This window comes from Rhinoraja longicauda, chromosome 15, assembly GCF_053455715.1.
Source record: "Rhinoraja longicauda isolate Sanriku21f chromosome 15, sRhiLon1.1, whole genome shotgun sequence".
In the NCBI taxonomy this organism is placed as follows: Eukaryota; Metazoa; Chordata; class Chondrichthyes; order Rajiformes; family Arhynchobatidae; genus Rhinoraja; species Rhinoraja longicauda.
Window position 1 is genome coordinate 48,884,441 of NC_135967.1, and position 16,549 is coordinate 48,900,989.

General features: G+C 50.6%; 1 protein-coding gene across 1 annotated transcript in view; it reads left to right on the forward strand.

The window, feature by feature from the left end:
• The first annotated feature begins 2,108 nt into the window (after window positions 1–2,108).
• Window positions 2,109–16,549, forward strand: part of LOC144600300 (uncharacterized) — a 29,109-nt gene continuing 14,668 nt past the window's right edge. The window contains exons 1-6 of the mRNA XM_078411867.1: window positions 2,109–2,309; window positions 4,558–4,701; window positions 6,248–6,352; window positions 9,864–9,906; window positions 13,323–13,401; window positions 14,644–14,741. Of these exons, the coding sequence (XP_078267993.1) occupies window positions 2,109–2,309; window positions 4,558–4,701; window positions 6,248–6,352; window positions 9,864–9,906; window positions 13,323–13,401; window positions 14,644–14,741 (670 nt within the window). The remainder of the gene's footprint in view (window positions 2,310–4,557; window positions 4,702–6,247; window positions 6,353–9,863; window positions 9,907–13,322; window positions 13,402–14,643; window positions 14,742–16,549) is intronic.

A 16,549-nucleotide genomic window follows, 5' to 3' on the forward strand; every position in this document is an offset into this window, starting at 1 on the left:
CTGTTGTGTAGACGCACAACGCTGGAGTAACTCAGCGGGTCAGCCAGCCTCTCTGGAGAGAAGGATTGGGTGGCGTTTCGAGTGGAGACCCTACTTCAGACTGCTACTGTGCTGCTCTGTGTGAGTTAGCTCATTCAGGCTCCGTGTCCTTGCAGGACCAGTACTGAGACGCTGATGGGCATCAGCCCTGTCAGACGACAGAGCACCTGCGGAGAATACCGCCACGATATCGCCCTCACTGGAGTTGTGCAGGAAACATCCCTCATTCACTGTCAACTCTCATTATGCTTAAGCTGTGACCGCTTGTGTTAGCACTTTGAACGTGATGGAGATGCTCATAAAATAATAATTATATATTTTGGCAAATCAAAAATGGAAGAGGGACTGAATATAGATCCATTTAATCAACAAGATGTTTGCAAACATTGATTTACATCACGGTAAGTTGTCCGGATATCTGGTTTTAAAATGGCTGTGTGTTTAACAACACTGTCTGAAATATTATGTTTAATATCTGCAGCTCTCAATGACTGCACTGATTGGAGTTACTATCTGCCTGATGTGACTAATGAATGTGTTGGTGTTAGTCACAGACTGTTCTGGGTTTTAATCTTTACATGGCTGCATTTATGGACACTAGTAGAAGAAGGAGGGGGGAGTGAAGGGTTAAAAGGGGTCCGGGTGAGACTGCTCTTGGGGTACTCTAGTTTCCCCCTCCCCTGACTCAGTCTGAAAAGGGATCTCCACCTGAAAGGCCACCTCCACAGATGCTGCCTGACCCGCTGAGTTACTCCAGCACTCTGTGAAACGTCACCTATCCATGTTCTCCACAGATGCTGCCTGACCCGCTGAGTTACTCCAGCATTAGCTGTGCACTAGCCTGTGCAGTTCCTGCCTACTGTGTGCAGATCTCCTTGTACTGCTATAAGGATGTCAATGAGGTGGAGAGGGTGCAGGGATGGTTGGCAGGGATGTTACTGGGTCTGGAGCACAGGGGGCTGAGGGGTGACCATATGAAGGTTTACAAAATCATCAGAGGTCTGGATGAGGTGGGTGGTCAGTAAGGGTTGCCAACTGTCCCGTATTAGCCGGGACATCCCGTATTTTGGGCTAAATTGGTTTGTCCCGTATGGGACCGCCCTTGTCACGTATTAGGCCCAGGGGGCGCTGTAGGCCCAGACAGTGTGGGCCCGGGCTGTGTGGGCCCGGGCTGTGTGGGCCCGGGCTGTGTGGGCCCGGGCTGTGTGGGCCCGGGCTGTGTGGGCCCGGGCTGTGTGGGCCCGGGCTGTGTGGGCCCGGGCAGTGTAGGCCCAGACAGTGTGGGCCCAGACAGTGTGGGCCCGGGCATTGTGGGCCCGGGCTGTGTGGGCCCGGGCAGTGTGGGCCCGGGCAGTGTGGGCCCGGGCAGTGTGGGCCCGGGCAGTGTGAGCCCGGGCTGTGTGGGCCCGGGCTGTGTGGGCCCGGGCAGTGTGGGCCCGGGCACTGTGGGCCCGGGCAGTGTGGGCCCGGGCAGTGTGGGCCCGGGCTGTGTGGGCCCGGGCTGTGTGGGCCCGGGCTGTGTGGGCCCGGGCAGTGTGGGCCCGGGCTGTGTGGGCCCGGGCAGTGTGGGCCCGGGCACTGTGGGCCCGGGCAGTGTGGGCCCGGGCAGTGTGGGCCCGGGCACTGTGGGCCCGGGCACTGTGGGCCCGGGCAGTGGGCCCGGGCAGTTTCATGCGAGGTAAAGCCAGCAAAATCTGATCAAGGATAGTCTGAGGGTCACCATTGAGGTAGATAGTAGTTCAGCCCGGCTCTCTGGCTGTGGTAGGATGCCAGACTCCCTTTGCTCCCAATGTAAACTACATTCCTGTTCTCTGCATGTTTGGATCACAAGGTCATGTGATAGGAGCAGAATTAGGCCATTCGGCCCATCAAGTCTACCCCGCCATTCAATCATGGCTGATCTATCTCTCCCTCCTAACCCCATTCCCCTGCCTTCTCCCCGTAACCCCTGACACCTTTACAGCCAGATGCCTCCACTGCCTGGAGACTGTTTGCTTGACCCAGCGTTGGTAACGTTTACACCAGGTTAATGCTTGAACTTGCAGCCCTACACGTGAGTCAGCCGGGCGATGAACGTGGAGAGTGAGAGGAACCGCGGACGCAGGGTGGGGTCTGAGGCAGCTCCACACTGCCCTGAGGCAGCTCCACACTGCCCTGAGGCAGCTCCACACTGCCCTGGCAAACCAGAGGCAAGGCAGCAACACCGCGGCAAGCTGGTGCGGCACAGAGTGCTGCTCTTGGACGGAGGGTATGAAGAGTTTGAAGTGGAGGTAAGGCTGCCAACATTGGCAAACACAGGAGCACACACAACCCACACACAGAGACACACACAACCCGCACACAGAGACACACACACCCCACACACAGGGACACACACACCCCACACACAGAGACACAACCCACACACAGGGACACACACACTACCCACACACAGGGACACACACACCCCACACACAGAGACACAACCCACACACAGGGACACACACACCCCACACACAGAGACACAACCCACACACAGGGACACACACACTACCCACACACAGGGACACACACACCCCACACACAGGGACACACACACCCCACACACAGGGACACACACACACACCCCACACACAGGGACACACACACACACCCCACACACAGGGACACACACACAACCCACACACAGGGACACACACACACCCCACACACAGGGACACACACACAACCCACACACAGAGACACACACAACCCCCACACACAGGGACACACAGAACCCACACACAGGAGCAAAAAATAAACTGCAGATCAGGGAAATCTGAAATACAACGACATGCTGGACAGTGGTGCAGCGGGTGGAGCTGCTTATTCACCGCACCAGAGACCCGGGATCAATGTTGAGTCGGGCGCTGTCTGTGTGGAGTTTGCAGGTTCTCACTGTGACCGCATGGGTTTCCTCCGGGTGCTCTGGTTTCCTCCCACATCCCAAAGAACATGTGTGTTTGTAGGTTAATTATTCCTCTGTAGGTTGGTGGCTACATTGGCAGCAACATTTAAAAGGCGCTTGTGTGGTGAGGATCAGTGTGAGCAGACCAGTGTGAGCTCGGCAACTTGATCGAGTTGGACAAGTTGTGCCGAAGGGCTTGTTTCAGCGCTGTTTACCTGTAGCTCTGTGATTGTCACCTTGTGGTGGTGGAGAAGCTCGTGTGGTCCTGAGACCCTGAGAGCGATGCCATCTGGAGCTACGCTCCTGGTAGGGTCACCCATGGGGGTAAGGTCGAGGGGGGGGGGAGGTCCCTGACAAAGAGCGATCCAACCGAGACCTCAACGGTGGAACAGGCGGAGGGAGGGAGGGTGACGGCTGACTTTAGTGGAGCGTCACAACGGCTGGGAAGGCGGATGGATGAAGGCTACGGCAGAAAAGGGTCTCCGGTCATCTTGGACTCCACGCCTCTGGATCCTGACCCAGATCTGTCAGGGGCCGTGTGGTGGCTGTCTGTGCACCAGTCTCCCCACGTTAAACAAAGTCACGCACAGGCGTCCCACCCTATGGAGAGGACAGTCACACGCCTCCAGTGACTGCCGATGGTGAGCTCAGTGACACCATGACTCAGGAATTACTGCCCATGACATCGTCCCAAAGGCATATCATCTCTTTGGATGATTCTTGGTCACCTCATCTCTGATGCTCCAACTTTATATAACACCGAAGGAAACAAAGTGCCGGAGTAACTCAGCGGGTCAGGCAGCATCTGTGGAGAACATGGATAGGTGAGGTTTCACAGAGTGCTGGAGTAACTCAGTGGGTCAGGCAGCATCTGTGGGGAACATGGATAGGTGACGTTTCACAGAGTGCTGGAGTAACTCAGCCGGTCAGGAGAGCATGTATGGGTAATCGTTTTCAGTGATGGCATGCACTGTTATGGTCTACCTACACCTCTAAAAAGTTAAAATCTAGATTTTCACATTTGTATAAAGATTATTAAAGTTTAAGAAATAAACTTTGTTTTAAAATAATTTAGGCAGCCAGACCCTTAAACAACAGTCATAGAGTCTTACAATGTGGAAACAGGCTCTTCGGCCCAACCTGCCCATACTGGCCAACATGTCCCATCGACACCAGTCCCACCTGCCTGCATTTGGCACTTATCCCTCTAAACCTATTCTATCCTTGTACCGATCTAAATGTTTCTTAAACTTTACGACAGTACCTGCCTCAACTACCCACCACCCATTACGTGAAAAAGGTACCCCTCAGATTCCTAGTTAATCTTCCCCCCCCCACCCTCACTTTAAACCTATGTCCTCTGGTCCTCGATTCAGCTACTCTGGGCAAGAGACTCTGTGCGTCTACCCGATCTACTCCTCTCATGATTTTATACACTTCAGCAGCTCATAGGATGACAATCCACCAGACAACAACAGCAGGGAACGACACGCGAAGCAGTATCTGTCTGTCTCCTGCTTCCTGACTGTTGTTAATGGCAATCAACAAACTCAATGCATGCTTTCACAACTCCCGAGTTCTTGCCTGTGAAGTTTTTAAATGGCATTAATGCAGAAGCAGAGGTGTCCATGTGGCGGGGCTGGACACTGGAAGTGGCGGGGCTGGACACTGGAAGTGGCGGGGCTGGACACTGGAAGTGTGCTGAGCTAGTTCCCCTGCCACCACCACCATCTACTGTACAAGTGATGGCTCCCACTGACTGTCGCCGGAAGCTTGCGCCCTTTTCAAGACAGACGATGACAGGGATGTAACATTTAGAGCATGGATGATGGACACGGAAGAAGAAGAATGACATTAATAATCAGAACGGCACCAGGTTTCCACTTCAGTGGCGGGTTACACAAGAGGGATCTCTGGATAAAGGAGGTGCCTCAGGGTGAGAGGGGGAGGTGTAGGTGGGTGGAGGGGCCGGGCAGGAGTCATCCAGTCAGCCTTGTCAGTAACTGGAACACCACTAATGGCAGCAGCACGTCTCTCTGTCAGTAATGGACACAACTCTCCTGAAGGCAACGGCCCTGCACAACAACAATGGGTGTAGCAATAGATTAAGTCACTTTCAGCAGTCTTCTTCCTTGCTAACGTCACTGTTCAATTTAAGATTTGCTTGAAGCCATGAACACACACTGCCCATCTCCTTAACCATCTCCTGCCCAGCAACCTGCGTCTCTTGCTCTACAAGGAAGCAGCATTAACTGCTGCACCACTGTTGCCCTCTGTTTCACAGCGATGTGGATTAAGTGGGATGGGTTAAGATTATGGATTAAGAAGAGTGGGACCAATAGTTATTTATTTAGATTTTAAATTTAGAGATACAGCACAGAAACAGGCCCTTCGGCCCACCGGGTCCGCGCCGCCCAGCGATCCCTACACACTAACACTATCCTACACCCACTAAGGACAATTTTTACATTTGCCCAGCCAATTAACCTACGTACCTGCACGTCTTTGGAGTGTGGGAGGAAACCGAAGATCTCGGAGAAAACCCACGCAGGTCACGGGGAGAACGTACAAACTCCGTACAGACGGCTCCCGTAGTCAGGATGGAACCTGAGTCTCCGGCGCTGCATTCGCTGTAAGGCAGCAACTCTACCGCTGCGCCACCGTGCCGCCCTTTATGTACTGAAATCAGATTCTGGGATTGGACCTCAAAGGCAGACAAGGCCCAGGAGAAACAGTGAACAGGTTCAAGAGGTTGTTGATCTTCTCTTGCTCCAATCTACAGTCATAGTTATACACCATGGAACCAAACGCTTTGGTCCAAATTACCCATGCTGACCAAGATGCCTTATCTACACACTAGTCCCACCTGCCTGCGTTTGGCTCATACACTTCTAAGAATAAAGAGGAGACCATTTAAAACTGAGGTGAGAAAAAACTTTTTCACCCAGAGTTGTGAGTTTGTGGAATTCTCTGCCACAGAGGGCAGTGGAGGCCAATTCTCTGGATGGATTTAAGAGAGAGTTAGATAGAGCTCTAGGGGCTTGTGGAATCAGGGGATATGGGGAGAAGGCAGGCATGGGTTACTGAATGTGGATGATCAGCCACGATCACAATGAATGCCGGTGCTGGCTCGAAGGGCTGAATGGCCTCCTCCTGCACCTATTGTATATGTTTCTATAAACCTTTCCCATCCATTCCTTATGTTCTTTTGGTGAACTCCCTGGTGTTGCCACGCTGCCGCTGAATACCACTGAACCTTTACTAACTTTGCTTCAACCTCAGCAAAAATCCACAGGCAAGGTCCTCCTTGGTTGCATCTGCCGCCACCTCAGGCTGGTCGAGGAAGACTACTTTGGAGTGGAGTTTACCAATCGCCATGGCAACACGGTAAGCCATGTCCTCCGGTGGTGAATCCGTGTGGCGTTTGTAGCACCATCTAATCGAGAGCTCAGGGACAACTGACTGCACAAGATCAATCTGCATCAATAGAGAACGACTTTGGAAAGGGCTTAAAAAACAATATTCTGTCGGGTCATTTTATTGGATATAATCTAACAATAATAATAATAATAACTTTTATTTATATAGCACTTTTCATGCAATTTAAGTGCTTTCCACAAAAAGCAAACACATGTCTAGACAAAGGTATAATATAAAACAGTAAGGACTTAGGCATACAAAGCACAGATTTATATAAAAATATAAAATGTAAAATTGGGAGTGTGAAAGAAAAAATGAAGTAAAATCAGTGAAAAGCTTGATTAAAAACGTATGTTTAAAAATCTCAACAGAGTGGGCGTCTCTCCTGGGTTTGGGTAGGGTATTCCACAGCTTTGGGGCCTAGTTGACAAAGGCTGCTTCCCCAATGTCATATGTTGAAAGACTGGAGCGACTAGGCTTGTACACACTGGAATTTAGAAGGATAAGAGGGGATCTTATCGAAACATATAAGATTATTAAGGGGTTGGACACGTTAGAGGCAGGAAACATGTTCCCAATGTTGGGGGAGTCCAGAACAAGGGGCCACAGTTTAAGAATAAGGGGTAGGCCATTTAGAACTGAGATGAGGAAAAACTTTTTCAGTCAGAGAGTTGTGAATCTGTGGAATTCTCTGCCTCAGAAGGCAGTGGAGGCCAATTCTCTGAATGCATTCAAGATAGAGCTCTTAAGGATAGCGGAGTCAGGGGGTATGGGGAGAAGGCAGGAACGGGGTACTGATTGAGAATGATCAGCCATGATCACATTGAATAGTGGTGCTGGCTCGAAGGGCCGAGTGGCCTCCTCCTGCACCTATTGTTTATAATATGTACCGACTGCCATGTTATTAGTACAATGTCATAAAGCTGCAAAGGGAACAGAGAAGATTTACAAGGATGCTGCCTGGGCTCAAAGGCCTGAGATAGAGGGAGAGATTGGACATGCTAGGACTTTACTCTTTGGATCCTAAAACGACGCATAAAATCAAAGGGGAACAGATAGGGTGAATGCACAGCCTTTTACCCAGAGTTGGGGAATGAAGAACTACAGGGCATGTTTTAACCAATGTGATTTAGTTTAGTTAAATTTGGAGATAGGTTGAAGGCGAGTGGGGAAAGACTTGATAGGAACCTGAGGGTCAGAAGGTGGTGGGCAAATGGAACGAGATGTCAGAGAAGGTAGTTGAGGCAGGTACATGGATAGGAGGGATCAGGGAAGGTTGCCAACTATCTCACTCCCATATACGGGACAGGGTGACGTCACCGCCCCGCGCCCCATGTGACCTCACCCAGCCAGCGGCCACGTGCTCCCGCTCCACCAATGGCGGCCGCCCGGGCCAGGAGGCGGGTTGCTAGGCAACCTCCATTCGGCGGCGCCTGGGCCTCCGGGCCTACACTGTCCAGAGCCAAAATGTCGGAAACCTACAGTGTCGGGACCTAAACCTACAGCGTCCGGGCCTACAGCGGCCTGCAGCACCCCCAAGGCCCAATACGGGACAAGGGCGGTCCCGTACAGGACAAACCCAATTTAGCCCAAAATGCAGGATGTCCCGGCTGATATGGGGCTATTAGCAACCCTGTGTCTCTGTCACTTCCCGTGACTGCTTTAGCTATTCAGAGAGGAAACAGGGCATGTTTTGGAGACCGCTCGATCACATGGGTTTCACTTTAATCTCTTTTGCAAGACATGTTGCGGTAGAATCTTTTGCTCAATGGGTGTTGACCTTGAGTGACTGTTCCGGGATCCCGGAGCCAGGCATGGGATTTCCGTGGCCTGAGCAACAACATGACTGAGCGGTGCTGGCTCGAAGGGCCGAATGGCCTACTCCTGCACCTCTTGTCTATGGTCTAACAACAGCCCTAGGGTGGGGGTTGTTGGCCGGGAGTACAACACTGACACTGCTTTACTCATACCTTCCAGGGAAGTTGGACAATCTTGGATTGATGTGCAAAGTTACACCATTTGTGGTGTTTTCATAACTGATAGGAGCAGAATTAAGCCATTCGGCCCATCAAGTCTACCACGCCATTCAATCATGGCTGATCTATCTTTCCCTCTCAACTCCATTCCCCTGCCTTCTCCCCATAACCCCTGACACCCGTACTAATCAAGAATCTCAATCTCTTTCTCAAAAATACTACAGATTCACCACCCTCTGACTAAAGAAATTCCACATCTCCTTCCTAAAGATACGTAATTCTGGGGCTGTGACCTCTGGTCCCAGACTCTCCCACCAGTGGAAACATCCTCTCCACATCCACTCTATCCAGGCCGTTCACTATTCTGTAAATTTCAATGAGGTCCCCCCTCATCCTTCTAAACTCCTACCTCAGCAGCAGGTTGCAGGGGGTAGACCACGTGCTCCGTGCCAGGTCCTGATCTGCGAATGCCTTTCTTTGTCAATCGACCAAAGTCAGCACTAACACATAGAATGTCTCGACCCTAAATGTCACCCATTCCTTCTCTCCAGAGATGCTGCCTGACCCGCTGAGTTACTCCAGCATTTTGTGTCTATACTCGGTTTAAACCAGCATCTGCGTTACCTTCTTACACATAGAATGTGGGGCTGAATTTCATCGCCGCGTCTGCCTTCCTGAAGAGCTGGCTCTTGAGATAGGGGTTGCCAACTATCTCACTCCCAAATATGGGACAAGATGATGTCACCGGCCCGCGCCCCACGTGACCTCACCCAGCCAGCGGCCACGTGCTCCCGCTCCACCAATGGCGGCCACCAGGGCCAGGAGGCGGGTTGCTACGCAACCTTCATTAGGCGGCGCCCAGACCTCCGGACCTACACTGTCTGGACAGCGACCGGGCCTACAGCGACCGGGCCTACGCTGTCCGGGCCTACGCTGTCTGGGCCTACGCTGTCCGGGCCTACAGCGTCCGGGCCTACAGCTTCCGGGCCTACAGCGTCCGGGCCTACAGCGACCAGGCCTACAGCGACTGGGCCTACAGGGTCCCCCCAGGCCTAATACGGGACAAGGGTGGTCCCGTATGGGACAAACCAATTTAGCCCAAAATACGGGATGTCCCGGCTAATACGGGACAGTGGGCGACCCTACATTGAGATAATAGGTAGTGATCGGCCTTTTCCATGGTATTTATTCACAAAATGCTGGAGTAACTCAGCAGGTCAGGCAGCATCTCAGGAGAGAAGGAATGGGTGACGTTTCGGGTCGAGACCCTTCTTCAGACTGATGTCAGGCGGGGCGACCTTTTCCAGGGTCTAACCTTGATCGCTATACTCGGAGGGAGGCTCAGTGCACATGGAGCAGATTAGTAGCCAAGTGTTCAATGGCCATTTGCACCAGGAACTGGACAATAAACTCTGACTGATGTGGGTCTTTTTATGGGCTATATAAATGTGTGTGCTCTATCCTGCCCCATCATACTGATTTAAACCTCTGTCTAATTTCAGGTCTGGCTGGATCCACTTAAACCCATTTCCAAACAAATCAGAGGTATGTGTTTTACATGTTTTGAAATTACAGTCGTACTGCATGGAAACCGGCCCTTCGGCCCAACTTTCCTGCCGACCAAGATACCACACCTAAGCTTGTCCCACCTGCCCACATTTGGCCCATTTCTGTCTAAACCTTTCCTATCCATGAACTTGGCCAAGTGTCTTTTAAATGTTATAGTCCCTGCCTCAACTATGTCCTCTGGCAGCTCGTTCCATACACCCACCACCCTCTGAAGATACAAAAGCTTGAAAGCACAAACTACCAGGAAAACCTTTCCCCCCACTGTTATCAGCCCATTGAAAAGATCTCCCATATTCTAAGAATATTGTCATGATAGACAATAGGTGCAGGAGTAGACCATTTGGCCCTTCGAGCCAGCACCGCCATTCACCGTGATCATGGCTGATCATCCACAATCACTACCCCGTTCCTGCCTTCTCCCCATAACCCTTGACTCCCCTATCTTTAAAAGCTCTATCTAACTCTCTCTTGAAAGCATCAAGAGAATCGGCTTCCACTGCCTTCTGAGGCAGAGAATTCCACAGATTCATAACTCTCTGAGTGAAAAAGTTTGTCCTCATCTCCGTTCTAAATGGCCTACCCCCTTATTCTTAAACTGTGGCCCCTGGTTCTGGACTCCTCAACATCGGGAACATGTTTCCTGCCTCTAGCATGTCCAATCCCTTAATAATCTTATATGTTTCAATAAGATCCCCTCTCATCCTTTTAAATTCCAGCGTATACAAGTCCAGTCACTCCATTCTTTCAACATACGACAGTCCCGCAATCCCGGGAATTAACCTAGTAAACCTACGCTGCACTCCCTCAATAGCAAGAATGTCCTTCCTCAATTTTGGAGACCAAAACTGCACACAGTACTCCAGGTGCGGTCTCACTAGGGCCCTGTACAACTGCAGAAGGACCTCTTTGCTCCAATACTCAACTCGTCTTGTTATGGAGGCCAACATGCCATTAGCTTTCTTAATCTTCCAATCTACTTTGTTGCAGCCTTGCACTTTTTATTTAACCTGTTCTTTCTCTGTCGCAAGAACAGTATCTTCTGCACCATGTTTCATCAGTGACTCAGGTAAATTCTGATCTTGGGTGTTGGCCATGCAGAGTTTGAATAGTCTTCCTGTGACAATGTGCATTTTTCCCAGGTGCTTTTAGTTTTGACTAGACCAAGTGGACCCGTTGGGCCCAAACCTCTCCTGCATTGGTACAGCACCCTCTCCTCTCCCCTCTCTCCTCGACCCCCCCCTCCCCTCTCCCTTCTCCCCCACTCCCCCTTCCTCCCTCCCCCCCTCCCTCCCCCTCCTTTTAAACTTTAAAATGTGAATAACTTTAAAAATGTAAGACCGATTTCAATAAAACTACTTGCATTATCACTAAAGTGACGACGGTGAGTAAGGTGGGCCTAACATTGTCGCGCTATCATGTACCAGTTTGGCTGAAGTTCAATTGCAAACAAGATAACAAATGAGAGTTTTAGTATATAGATAGTTTAGAGATACAGTACAGAAACAGGCCTTTCGGCCCATCGAGTCCGTGCCGACCATCGATCCCATCAACATTAACAACACCCTACACACACTAGGGACAATTTTACATCTATAACCAAGCTAATTAACTTACAAACCTGTACGTCTTTGGAGTGTGGAGGAAACTGAAGATCTTGGAGAAAACCCACGCAGGTGAATAAATACCTTTGATTTGTACCAGCATCTGCAGATATTTTCTTATACTACCAGGTAATCTTGTATCATTTCAGGAAAATGCAGGTTAATTGGCCGCTGTAAATTGCCCCTGGCGTGTAGGCGTGTGATAGAATCTGGGGAGGGGGCCAGAGAGAGTTGATTGGGAGAATAAAATAAGATTGGTGCGAGCTGGTGAACATAGACTTGATGGCTTAACGGTCTGTTTCTGTGCTGTGTGATGTTATGAACTTAGATGTGTGGATGACGGGATAGTGGGAATAGTTTGGGTAATTGAAGGAACTTCCTACATGGTGACAGACTCGTTAGCTCATCAACAAGTAGTTCTGCTCTAGTGTAATGACTCTAGACAATAGGTGCAGGGGTAGTCCATTCGGCCCTTCGAGCCAGCATTGCTATCATTGTATAAAACTGGCATTGTAGAAAATTGTATTCGCCAAACAACGGTGTCGATAGAAAAAGGGGTTAGGGACTCAGCCTTGCAATAACAACATTCTTTTTCCCCGCACTATTTTAAACAATAAAGGTATTTTTAATAGCAATAGTTTTTTTGTTACTACAAGTTAAAAATACTAGAGGGTTAATGTTAACCAGGATGTAGTTGCATATAGTAAGTGTCAATGCAAGTGAGTGCTGGTCAATTTCAACCATCACCCACATTGAGCTGCCAGACTGTGTTCTTAATGGGGTTTGACTACTGCAGGAAGGTTACATGTAACATTGATTTTCCTCCAAAACCTTTTTCTCCAAGACATATATTTTCTGCTGCTTGCCATCCTCCAAGTAAATTTTATGCGATGCCCTTGTTATTGAAATCGTGTTTATATTAATTTGGCCCACAATACAAATAGTGTTCCCAAATTCATCACTCGTGTTGTGATACCTTTGATTTGTAGCAGCATCTGCAGTTATTTTCCTGCACCTCATGTTCTATCCACTTCTGTGTTCTTCCTTCTGTGTATCTCTTTTAACAAGAGGAGTTGAGTATAGGAGCAAAGAGGTCCTTCTGCAGTTGTACAGGGCCCTAGTGAGGCCGCACCTGGAGTGCAGTTTTGGTCTCCAAATTTGAGGAAGGATATTCTTGCTATTGAGGGCGTGCAGCGTAGGTTTACTAGGTTAATTCCCGGAATGGCGGGACTGTCATATGTTGAAAGTCTGGAGCGACTAGGCTTGTATAAACTGGAATTTAGAAGGATGAGAGGAGATCTCATCGAAACGTATAAGATTATTAAGGGGTTGGACACGTTAGAGGCAGGAAACATGTTCCCAATGTTGGGGGAGTCCAGAACTAGGGGCCATAGTTTAAGAATAAGGGGTAGGCCATTTAGAACTGAGACGAGGAAAAACCTTTTCAGTCAGAGAGTTATGAATCTGTGGAATTCTCTGCCTCAGAAGGCAGTGGAGGCCAATTCTCTGAATGCATTCAAGAGAGAGCTAAATAGAGCTCTTAAGGATAGCGGAGTCAGGGGGTATGGGGAGAAGGCAGGAACGGGGTACTGATTGAGAATGATCAGTCATGATCACATTGAATGGCGGTGCTGGCTCGAAGGGCCGAATGGCCTCCTCCTGCACCTATTGTCTATTGTCTATTAATGCATCAATTAGCGAGGAAGAACTCTGTCTTTAACTACCTGCTTTGCCCACTCAGCCTCTCGATGGTCAGTGCTTGGCCAGTGAAGTCTCTTTTCTCTTGGACAGGTGTGAAGAACGTCCTATTCCAGTTTGTGGTGAAGTTCTTTCCACCTGATCCTGGCCAACTGCAGGTGGAACAGACCAGGTGGGAACAGTGCATCGCCCGGCTTCACCAACCTGATCCGTTAAGCAGCTCCAGGTCGATCAGTTGCCGACGTTTTCCCGCTGCCATCTGCGTCCATCTCTCGTCGGCGGGTGGTCACGTTCTGAGCCCACCAGGGAGGGTCTCGTAGTAGGTCGGGGGGGATCTGGGACGGTGGATCGCAAGTAGGAGGTGGTATAGGCCACTCAGCTCCTGTAGCCTGTCCTACCGTTCAATATGACCCCAGGGCTCATCTCCATCTCTGTGCCAGTTCCCCATCCCGCTCACTCCCCCGATCTATCAAAATGTACCCGCTCCCACATTAAACACCCCCAGTGACCCAGCCTCCCGAATCCTTTGGGATAGAGAATTGCAGGTAGCTTGGCTGAGGTTTAATCCTTTGGGATAGAGAATTGCAGGTAGCTTGGCTGAGGTTTAATCCTTTAGGATAGAGAATTGCAGGTAGCTTGGCTGAGGTTTAAACTCAGCCAGGACTTTAACGAGAGCTCCCTCCTCTTCTATGAAGAACCTCATTGAAGCTCTCACAGAGCCTGAGTGTCTTGTGCTAATGTCCCATTGAATCAGTACCCCTTGGTGGGGTACCTGTGACCCACCAGGTTCACACTGATGGCTGGGTCTCCAGGGTTTTACTGAACGTCCAAACTGTAGGTTCCAACTGGGTCCCTCTAAACATGGGGACCTGTTGTCAGGGTCAACACCAATGCCCAAGGCACAGGGTGGCATAGCGGTAGAGTTGCTGCCTCGCAATGCCAGAGACCCGGGATCGATTCTGACAATGGGTGCTGTCAGCACGGAGTTTGTACGTTCTCCCCGTGATTGCGTGCATTTTCTGCGGGTCATCGCGGTTGCACACTCCAAAGACGTACAGGTTTGTAGGTTAATTAGCTTCTGTAAATTGTCCCTCGTGTGTAGGATAGTGTCTAGTGCACAGAATGGTCGCTGGTTGGCGTGGACTCGGTGGGCCGAAGGGCCTGTTTCCAAGCTGTATCTGTAAACTCGAGACACAACCAAAGAGATGTCAGGATGTGGGCACCTGGTAAATCCCCACCTGTGTTGGACTCAGTCTAGGTTTTGTACTCAGGTGATGCACAGACCTTTGATTCAGACTGGCACAAATGATGGGCTGAGCGGTCTCCTCCCTTCGGCTGCTGGCCCCGAGATGCCTCCACCCTGTCCTCGTGCACGCACACACTGCCCAGTCTAACCAGCCCCGTATCTCCACAGGTATCTGTTTGCTCAGCAACTCAAAAGGGACCTGGTCTCCAGGCGACTAATCTGCAATGACAACAGCACTGCTCTGATCCTGTCCCTCATCATCCAGGGTGAGTTACACCTACATTACCCACTACCCTCCACTTGGACCCACCGATCGGCTTCATAGAGTCATAGAGTCACACCGTGACCCACCTGTGTGATCCTTCCACAGAACCGGCATTGTTTGGCACCGGCTGGGTTGTGTTCAAGAACTCTCTCAATCTGACTCTAGGGTTGCCAACTATCTCACTCCCAAATACAGGACAAGGTGACGTCACCACCCCGCGCCCCACGTGACCTCACCCAGCCAGCGGCCACGTGCTCCCGCTCCACCAATGGCGGCCGCCCGGGCCGGGAGGCGGGTTACTACGCGACCTCCGTCAGGCGAACACACTCAGCCCCGCTCCCCGAACGCACTCCGTTAGCCTACACTGTCCCGGCCTACAGCGGCCCCCGGGCTTAATACGGGACAAGGGCGGTCCCATACGGGACAAACCAATTCAGCCCAAAATCCGGGATGTCCCGGCTATACTGGGCAGTCGGCAGCCCTACTCTACACAGCTCACCTCTTCCATTCCACACACCTTCAATGTCCTCTCCTGTTTGCTGGAGGCGTCTCCCAGTCCACATGGTGCCGGTGTTTCTCCCCCTGCCACTCATGTTGTTGTCCGTCACACTTGCACCATCTGGGCCATGCTGGCCGTATTTGCCCAGCCCTTCCATGGACTTATCTTCAGTCTATGCTCTTCCTCTGGTTGGCCATTTAACATCCCCGGCTGACCCAGGGCTTCAAACTTGTGCGCACTTTGCCAGAGTAAATGTTGTCATATAAAGTAGCTCGTCACATGACACACCATCAAATTCCACAAATGTTCACCATATTCATTAATCAGAATGAATACGAAAAGAAGCCTCCCGTGTGTGAGGCAGGAAAATAACTGCAGATGCAGGTTAAAATCGAAGGTAGACACAAAGTGCTGGAGTAACTCAGTAAGGCAGCATCTCGGGAGGGAAGGAACAGGTGACGTTTCGGGTCGAGACCCTTCTTCAGACTGATGTCAGGGCAGGGGTGGGACAATGATAGGATGTAGTCGGAGACAGGAAGACTAATGGGAGAACTGGGAAGGGGGAGGAGAGAGAGGGAAAGCAGGGACTACCTGAAGTTAGAGAAGTCAATGTTCATACTGCTGGGGTGTAAACTACCCAGGCAAAATATGAGGTGCTGTTCCTCCAATTTGTGCTGGGCCTGACTCTGACAATGGAGGAGACCCAGGACAGAAAGGTCAGATTGGGAATGGGAGGGGGGGTTGAAGTGCTGAGCCACGGGGAGATCAGGTAGGTTAAGGTGGACTGAGCGGAGGTGTCCACCTTCAATTTTAACTCGCATTTGCAGTTTTTTTCCAACATGAAAAGAAGCCTAACGTGTATGTCAGATTCACTGGCTCAGGTCTGAATGGCTCTGGTTAACAGTATATGACAGTTGATCTCCAGTTACGTGGCAGATTAAACACCGTGAATCCAATCAGATTGCACCAGCCACACCCTTGTCTTCTCCACGTCACCTCTAGCCTCGGTCCCCATCTTCACCCCACTCTCTCCCCATCTGACTCATCTGCTAATCAACCCCGCCTTACCTGAATCGCCACCTCTTGCCCCCTCTCTCCCCTCATTTCATTCTCTCAGCCTCCCCTCTACTTAATCAATCTGGAGGCTCCATACCAGAAACGTTGTCTGTTCACATCACTCCTCAGATGCTGCCTGACCCCCCAGTTCATCCGGCATTTTGCTTTTTTGACCATAATCATCCAGCTGAGAAGACAAGCTATTTATTCTGCATTCTACACCATTTTGTTAAATGCCAATTAACTTGTTGAAT